This window comes from Gordionus sp. m RMFG-2023, chromosome 4 (assembly GCF_954871325.1).
Source record: "Gordionus sp. m RMFG-2023 chromosome 4, tfGorSpeb1-WG-v2, whole genome shotgun sequence".
Taxonomy (NCBI): domain Eukaryota; kingdom Metazoa; phylum Nematomorpha; class Gordioida; order Chordodea; family Parachordodidae; genus Gordionus; species Gordionus sp. m RMFG-2023.
In genome coordinates this window covers 7,134,160-7,143,927 of record NC_088778.1, presented here as the reverse complement: position 1 = coordinate 7,143,927, position 9,768 = coordinate 7,134,160, and the positions used below count along the sequence as shown (strand labels likewise).

General features: G+C 27.1%; 1 protein-coding gene across 1 annotated transcript; it reads left to right on the top strand.

Annotated features, from left to right (window-relative positions):
* Positions 1-507: 507 nt before the first annotated feature.
* LOC135928997 (erlin-1-like) lies at positions 508-9,475 on the top strand. Its single transcript, XM_065465482.1, has 11 exons — positions 508-622; positions 665-687; positions 729-809; positions 850-896; positions 944-1,005; positions 1,059-1,184; positions 2,415-2,547; positions 2,601-2,692; positions 5,226-5,315; positions 5,423-5,502; positions 9,226-9,475. The coding sequence occupies exons 1-11, from the start codon at positions 535-537 to the stop codon at positions 9,370-9,372; spliced, it is 969 nt and encodes a 322-aa protein (XP_065321554.1). The 5' UTR covers positions 508-534; the 3' UTR covers positions 9,373-9,475.
* Positions 9,476-9,768: the final 293 nt, after the last annotated feature.

The following is a 9,768-nucleotide window of genomic DNA, read 5'->3' as shown; positions in this document are numbered from 1 at the left end:
ATGCTAAATAATGACCGATGTTCTATAACTAATTGTAAAATATATCAATTTATAAAGAACCAGAGCGAATATTTATATTATACTATTAAAATGTAAACATGTCTTAAAATAAATTTAATTAATCAAAAGCGCTTCACCGTTACATCCTTTTAACTTTTTCCCTTATTAAGAAAAAGTAGGATGTAACTGGATGTCTAGGCCTTTATGGCTTTGACATCCCTAAGGCTTTATTAACTAATCAAAATTCAGAATATTACAAATATAAAAGAAAACAATAATGAGTATAAACAAGTATTATAAGGTATTTATATAAATAAATATTGCAAGGATGATTCGTTCTATTTGTTTATTATTGTTTGTGAACTATATTTGCTTTTCTCTAATTTCAGAATATCATACTTAAGCAATTTCAAGTTGACATCCTTATTAATCAATTTAAATAATAATTACAATTAAATCTTTTTTAAATCTTAGACCCTTAAATTAGTTTTTACAACAGCCGTAAATATCATTCATTCATTTAATTTTGAAAGCATGCAGCAGCAATATTATGGTTATCTTTTATTTTTGATACCTTTAATAGCAGTGTTTGTAAGTTATTCCCTACACGAAATTGAAGAAGGTATACTATGTTTCATAATATATTATATATTATAATGTTTAGGTCATATGTCTGTTTATTACAGAGTGAGATGCTTACTTATTTATTAATTTAAATCATTTTATAGGGAGGGGCCTTGTTGTCATCAACGAATGGTCCAGGATACCATCTTATGGTTCCGTTTCTAACATCATACAAAACTGTTCAAGTTAGCTATAACTAAATATTGGTATATATTTAAAATAAAGGTAACACTACAAACTGATGAGGTGAAAAATGTTCCATGTGGCACAAGGTTTTATAATTATAATACATAAATAATTAATGCATTTACTATTTTAGTGGTGGGGTTATGATTTATTTTGATAGAATTGAAGTTGTCAATATTTTAAATCCCTCCAGTGGTTAGTCAATTTGATTATTATATTTTCAATATTTTATTTATTTTTGAAAAAAGTACATGCTATAGTTAAAAACTACACTGCTGATTATGACAAAACTCTAATATTTCACAAAGTGCATCATGAACTCAATCAGTTTTGTAGTGTTCATACTCTTCAAGAAGTTTACATAGATCTATTTGGTAAATATTATTAGGGGGATTTATTAATATGTCATAATAAAATTAAATTGATATTGTTATATATTTTATGTAATATATAATTCAACCCCATATCAGACCCATTTTTTAAGGCCTGGTCCAAAAATGATATTTGTATTTTTTCTAGGTCCAAGTCTGACACTATGCAATCTTTTTCTTCTTCCCAGGGCATCCCAAAAATCAAAGATGTTTATTCCTATCCACCTAAGCCTGTTTAATTTATGATATAATATTATATGAAAACTTTACAAAATAAATTTTAAAAAATGGAAACAACTTTAATAAGTTATATACTTTAAAATATAAAGTTTCACAAAGAAAAATAGCACATATTTTGTAAGGCAAGGCCTGGCAGGCTTCAAATAAAATATTGGCCTTGCCCATGACCTTAAAATTTATTATTATATCCTTCCTATTTTTCCTTTTCTGTCTGATTGAATATTATAATTATAAAATGAATTTTAAAAAATTTTTAATAAAAGTTTTAAAAAATATCATAGATGGGAAATATCTCCTGTTTAAAATATAAATATTTTATAACTTGTATAGTAGATTGAAATGATTAAAAATATATTTAATTATAATATTTTGATGGCTTCAGATGAATTAGCTTATGCTAATAGCCAAAATACAATTTTAAAATGGAAGTTTTAAAAATGTATCATGTCCCTCAAAGGGTTAAACTCTTTTAAAATTTTAAGTCAGGGCTAGATATAGATTTATTTTTGCTACCAGACTTCAGATAGATAGGCTTGGCCTATGATATTTATATTTATAGGCCTTTAAAATACACCTTGTTGATATATAAAATATGCCAATTATGATGAAAATTATAATGAAAAGTATATCATTATTTATTCTTCAGTATATTATTTTTAATTACCATCTGATATAATGAAAGTATGTATTTCTTTTAAAAAATTTTCTATTATATTAGTTTAAACCTTTAATAATTTTGTTTATAATCTAGGTTAACAATTTTATTTGGGCAATCATATTTTCATGGGTATATTTTCGAAACTTAAAATATTTTCAAAAAAAAAATCTTTTTTAGGATCTATAAATATGCTGAATATTTTTTTACACAGAATAATTTTTTAAGGGAATTTTTGGGGAATATTTTCCAAAAATTTTTGTTCTAATATATAAAACGAGAATAACTTTTGAATAAAAGAAAATATATAAAAGTTTATTGAAACTATTATTTTATAGATAAAATTGATGAAGATTTGAGAAGTGCTCTTCAAAAGGATCTTAATAATATGGCTCCTGGGCTCACTGTTACCTCTGTGAGAGTTACTAAACCTAAGATACCAGAATCAATCAGAAAAAATTATGAATTAATGTAAGATTTCTTTAAAAATTAGAAGGTATTATGTTAAAAAAATTAAATTTTAGGGAAGCAGAGAAAACCAAATTGCTGATATCGATACAAAAGCAGAAGGTGGTTGAAAAAGAAGCGGAAACAGACAGGAAAAGAGCTATCATAGGTTAAACAAAATTAAAATTATTTTTATATGTCATAGGGTTATAGGAATATGGCACCTAGGGGCACTCGGAATCTCAATTTTAAATCATCTACAGAAGGTGATTTAATTTTGAAAGATCTTATATGATCCGATATGTATTTACACTAGTGTTAAATGCCTTATATGATCTGATTTTTAAAGATGGTTAACTCAGTATTTTAAACCAGAAAAATATTGTCTATGCCTAGAGATTTCACTAAATGATATCCAAATCTTTGTGCTATTGAACAAAATCTTTAGGCTTGTCTAAAATTTTTCAGGATAAAATATTGAGTTAACTATTTTAATATATAGGCTTAATTCAAGTGGTTTAACAACTTAAACTGGTTATTTGGAAGATGACATACATATATTAGATCTGCTGACTGAGGTATCATTTTAAAATTTGGTCCTGCCTAAATATTAAAAAAAATACTTTTTTCTGACCTGATTTATTTTTTTTGTTAAATTAATATTTTTAAGTTTGTCTTGACTTGTATATATTTTGTAGACTATATTAGCTTTTAATTCAACTATTTTAAGAGTCTTGTTCCAGTTTGGGCTTGCACACTGCTGAAAATATATAAGTAGAATAGTGCCGCCACTAATGTTTAAAAATGATATTTATTTAACATTTTGTTGGTCTGGAGAACTCTACTTGCAAAATTGTTAAATGGGATAAACGATTCTAAGGTTTAGATTCAAATATAAGAATAGCTTATAGATTGGTATAAATAAAAAATTGAGAGGTGATTTTCAATACTTTCTAAATGATAGCTTGAAAAATTTTGCAAAATATTTTTGTGAAAATTTATTTGACAAGATTAAAATGCAAGTGGAGCAAAATAAACACTTTATTTTTTTTGCTTTAAAATGTTCCATTTCAATTATATTTATGAGAATTTATTAAATAAAAGTAAAACAAACAGGTTACTATTGTAAAATCATCAAATTATATAACATAGTCACACAATAGAAATATAATTATAACTTTTTTTCCATACATATTTTATGGTAATTTTTGTTTATAAAATTTAAAAAAGGTGCACAATGGGTGATTATAAAATATAATAATATCATATATAATGCATATATAGCAAATCATACTAAAATAGTAGTGTTGTAAACGAAACGAAGTTCGTTTTTTTGAAAAAAGGTGATGAACGGCGTTCCTTTTTTTTTGACGAACTTTGAACGTGAACGCGTTCCTTTTCTTTGATGAACGCGTTCAATTTTACGTTCGTTCAATTTTAAAAACACTTTTTATTTTTATATATTTGAAAAATTAATATTAATCCGCATTTTTTAACAAAAAAGTCTTATATTTTTATTTATTTGAAAAATTAATATTTAATCCAATTTTTTAACAAAAAAGTCTTATATTTTTTAATCAGCTGTTTTTACTTTTTCCTTTTTCATATTGCAATTAACGTACTATAGTGCTACTGCTAGAGAAGATAAGATTAAAGTTTATTAATTTGAATATTTTATATTTTAATTTAATAGATTAGCATTTGCATGGATATAAATATTTCATAATCAGATTCTGAAAATCAAAATTCAATATTAGATGAATTAGAATTACCATGGCCCAAATATCAAAAATATTTCGCTGTTTTAAAATCAATTCCGAGATATCCTTTTTATTTGACGAGGAAGAAGAGGGCAGATTGGAGGATGATAACATAGCTCAATTTTTTGAAACAATGGATAAAACATTAAATTTTTTTAATAAATTCCCCCTTTTAAAAGAATTGTTTATTAAGTATAACACCGCAATCCCTTCATCCGCCCCTGTTGAGCGAGTTTTTAGTATAGCTAACTCTGTATTAACTGACAAGCGTTCATGCCTATCAGATGAAAATTTTGAAAAGCAATTATTATTAAAAATTAATAAGAAAATTTTTTTATAAATTTATTTTTTTATCGTTCTATTATATTGTATTTATAATTATATTATCAAAATAAAACTATTATTTTTTATCATGGCTAATATATTGTGTTGAAAAATATAAGGCATTTATTTATATTAAATTAAATTTAAAAAAAAATTTATCATAAAATTTTGAACGTATGAACGCGTTCCTTCTTTTGAATTTGAACGTGAACGCGTTCGATTTTTTTAAAAATGTTTACAGCACTATAAAATAGCCTAAAATTGACTGTGCTTGGCCAAAAATTAATATTAAATCTAGTTTTGTGAAAATTATTTTATTAATATCCACTCCCAACCTCTTAAAAATGTCAAGTGAAAGCACTCCTTAGATCAACGATTCATAGGTGCAGATTTAATATTTTTAGAGTGCGTTTTCTAAACCTACAGCATATGGCTAACTCTTAAAAAGAAATTTTTATAATTTGCTGGACAATTTGTTTAAAAACTTTTGCCTTTCATATTTTTAAATGGACTAGTTCATTAATATTTAGCGGTTATAAATTGTTGAGGTTGAATTTTTTTTTCTTCTTTCATGTTATATATTTTTTTATATCTCTTATGGAACACATTTTTTTCTAGAGGCTGAAAAGATTTCTCAGGTAGCCCAAATAACTCAAGATCAAAGGATAATGGAGAAGGAGTCTCTTAAGAAGATGTCTCAGATAGATGGTAAATATAGAATGGTTGAGATATAAATCGAAAAAAATTAGAAATGATTAAATGAAATATTAATATTAATAAAAGAGAATAAAATACCTTATATATTAAAATTAAAGATGAAGCGACATTAGCTCGAAAAAGGTCTCAAGCTGATTCCGCTTATTACGAAGCCCTGAAAAACGTTGAATCTAACAAAGTAAGTGTAATAATTTTAATATCATAAAATATTCATATCAAATCCGAACAAAAAAAATATATATCTACCTATTATAATCGATCACGGTTTTAAGAAATAGTCAAATATTTATATTGTTTTGGGAAGGGCACAGGTAATTCATAGTTAACTTTGGCTTTCCAACTCAATTTGTTTTTTGATGTTTTAAAAAATACCCTTTAGTCCTGAGAGAAAGTTTTTTACGATATAGGGAAACAGGATATCGGAGGATAATTATACATTTAATTGAAACATGTATTCAGGCCAGTACTCAAGAATTTTCTATGGGAGGGGGAAAAATTTTTTTTTGAAATATCAAAAAATTTATTGCCACTTAATCATACAAAATTTATTATAACTAATCATTTTTAAAAAATCTCTAACACAAATAATAAAATCTTAGAAAATACAGAATATCAAAGAGCGAATATAAATTATGCGTTAATATTGTTAAATAAATTATATATAAACCGATAAGTAAATCATAATCATTCAGATATCTTAGAATTGGACATTATGTGATGATCTAAAATAGTTAACTAAAATATCATTTATAAATGGAAATTTAATCTTCCTTGAATGCTGCTTATATATTGGGTCTCTCATATTAAAGGACGCATCTACTAGCAGTGAATTTAATGAAGTATATGAAATAACATAAGAAAGTCTATTACAAGTTATTGATGATTAAAATATTTCAAATGATATCATAAATAGGAGTTAAAGCAGCATGTTTAATAGCAAACTGTATGGAAAGCAGTAACTACCATAAGAAACAATCAGATTCCGGGTTCAAGTTAGTGAAATGAGCTTTTCTCACCATGCTCATTAAGAGAAGTGGCTTTTTTAAAAATAATTTCTAGTTCTACTTCTTCCAAAAAAAATTGGTCTATTTGGGTTAATATTCTTACTAAAATAAAATCGATTGAAGATCTCGACTTGATTAAAAATATTAAGGAAAATGATAATATTGAATATGAATCAGAACAAGACTCTGCCACGGAGAGCGAAATATTAGTTATTGAATGTCATAAATAAGATTATAAAATTAATATAGATTCATTTTAATATTTTACACAAAATATTAATATTGTTTAAAAAAACACTTATTTGAATTTGACCGGTCAAAGTCAATTGACCGAATCGTATTTGACCTGTAAAATACACAACCCTGCTTCTTTGAGATTGGGGCAAATTTTCAATAAATTACTCAGTATTGGGGATCAAATATCCCCAACTTCATTTATATACTCGTCATTCGCAGTTTTTTATTTTATGCATGTTAAAATTTTGATAAAAATTTTACTTATTCAAACCAATATTTAAATTTTTTTAAAAATAGAGTTATATTTTAAGAGAAATTAATTTTAGACCCATTTTCTGATAAGATTTTATTATGCCTTTTGCTTGGTTGATTTGGTTAAGCGATCTATTATTCCTTTATCAATTTACCAGAGTGTAAATTAAGCTTGCAGTGGGTATTGATTATCTATTCCAAGACAAAAGAGGATTGGTCCAAACGGGTCATCGTTGGATGTCTTCTGATGATGAAATCAGTTTATCTCCAAATAATGGTGTGTTGTTCTGAAATAGCAGTCTTGTAGAATTTATGAAAATTTAGGATAATAAGAGTTGACAAACTACAAGAATGGCACTGCTTCCTAGGGTGTGAATATATTGGTATAGTATATTTATAAAAATGTAATCACAGGGATTGATATCTACGTACAGTCGGTCCTTGTAAAGGCCAGCTTTACAACCGCTTAACGTTAATTGTTGGAGCTTGACAAAAGATATCAATCACCAATGTAACTGTTATATAGATGATAGAATAATAGGGGACACCACTGACCAAGTAAACCAGATCTAATAGAATTTTATGAGTATGAGAACATATGTCTAAAAATAAATTCTCTTAAGAATGAGTACTGTCTCATAAGCAGCAATGTTCAAAATTATTTTAGGTCAACAATAATGAAAAAGAGGGTTTTACATATCTAGGGTCTCCTTATAGGCATGAAGACTCGTTTTCTAAAAAAATTTTGGACAATTCAGGACGGCACACCAGGCATTTTTTATATTAAAGTATCTAGTACCCAAAATTATCCATACCACCCTCTTACGATCGATACATCATATTTTTCAATATCCTGCAGTTCCGCGAACATGAAATAAAAACTGCCAACCAAAGTGGGTTGAATTGTATATATCCTCACCTTCCTTACTCTCGGTCAATCTTCGCATTTATTATGTGACCAACTCATCAAAAAGCTAGTACATCCAGATCCTCTATTCATCAGGTTATTAACCTTAGAAAGTCTTTCCTAGTCTCTCTTCCCCATTGCAAATGAACTGGGATTTACCCTTGTTGGCAACTTAATTGAATTTAATAAATTGAGAAGCCAACCTTTTGAAGATTATCTTTTCAACTTCTGGAAACTCTTATGAATTCCTTGAAGCAATCCCTTCAAGTAATCTCGACTTATTACTTACAAACGATGAGCTACATTATGCCATTCGACTCATACTTAACTGTTATATTGGTAATACCATACTCATGTGCACCTTCAAACCCCCGTTGACTCTAAAGGTCGCCATTTCCATCATTGCAAGGTGGAGGCAGTTTGTTAAGACATACCAAATGCAATGATATTATATGTCGCGCTTTGAAATCTGCTCGAATTCACTTCTACTTTAACTGACTGGACTTTGCAATATAGGTGGTAAACGTCATGAGTCATCTAATATTTCATGGAAATGTGGTTAGTTCCTAAACTGTGTGTAGATCCACTTGCACCGCTATTGCCAACTTAGGACAGAGCAAATCGACAAAATATTCTTCTGCTTTGCCTTCCAACCATTTATTTACCAATGATTGCTACATGTTAAGCTCTTTTTTATCATATCCTAGCCTTCTTCAAGAATCTAGGGCATCACATTACATCTAACACTGAAAATCCAAACTAAGATTTTCCTTCGACAAAAAGTCGCAATTAGTATAATCCAAACTAACTTTATTAGCTTCATATTCTTCATTGATGGATAGATGAAAGCCAATTTTACATCTCACCATCTTAAAACTATTAAATAACCTTATATTAATCAAATTCATTTTAATTTTACAAATTATATATTATAACGAATATTCTAATAAAATATTCCCAGCATAATTTAATATTTAACACATTAACTATATTATATTGTGATTTGTATATTTTATGTCTAATCTTCAATTAAATCTATTTTTGGTCTTTTCAAATTTTCTAAAAGCTTTCATAAAAATTTTTAAAACACCTTTTTAGTATTATATTTATATATATTAATGAATATATTTTTTTAATTGGTCATTGGTTTCTTTATTTGAATAGTAGCTAATATAATATATTATAAATAGATAATGGCGTATAATTATTTTTTCTAAGATAAAATTAACAGGTGAAAAATAGTATTAAGAAGAAAGGATAAGAAATTTAAAAAGAGGTTAGGGCCGGGTTCGGGCCAGGCATGGCAGATTATTTGAGGGAAGAGATGGTTATAACGAATAATGGCGGTAGCAAGTCTATGTCATAAGAAATTAGGCTGATAGGTCTTGTCACGAATCCGGCTCTCCAAATCTTGAAAAAAGAATTTGAAATCTTATTTTTTTAAGTTGATCATATGCCAAATATAATTATAAATTATATATATATTTATTTTAAACTTTAGCTCTTGTACTCACCTCAATTTCTCCAGCTCAAATTGTACGAGGCTCTTACCAGTAATGTCAAGATGTACTTTGGACCTAATATTCCTCACTTCATTGCAGAAAATATGAACCCGCTCAATTTTACTAACCAATTCAAAACACTTTGATAGAGAATTGATCATTTAAAATTATATATATATTTTTAAACCTTTCTTTCTCGAAAATCAAAGAAAGATTTTTGAAAATTTGTCATACAATATCAAAGATAAATGTACATGACTGTGATATTAAATATATAAATATTTTTAAAATTATCTACCATAATGTTTTAGTATAAACCAGAGACTTACAAGTTGCATAGACTACCTAACACATTAATTTTCCTTATAAATTTAGCCATAAAAATTCATAATTTAAGATAATATATAATCATTAGGGATTTTGAACTGGGGTTTTACAATCGGATGCCCTTCCTAACATCAACACCCTTAGGTGACTTTTCACCTCGTCGAGGAGACACTGATCATATTCTAAATCCAGACCACAGGGAACCTTTTAAACCT

Bases quoted from the DNA above. Each gene is read 5' to 3' on its own strand.
- LOC135928997 (XM_065465482.1), top strand. From the start codon at position 535: ATGCAGCAGCAATATTATGGTTATCTTTTATTTTTGATACCTTTAATA. The intron at 2,693-5,225 runs GTTAAACAAAAT...ATTTTTTTCTAG, and splicing joins CAGGAAAAGAGCTATCATAG to AGGCTGAAAAGATTTCTCAG. The intron at 5,503-9,225 runs GTAAGTGTAATA...TTTAAACTTTAG, and splicing joins AAAACGTTGAATCTAACAAA to CTCTTGTACTCACCTCAATT.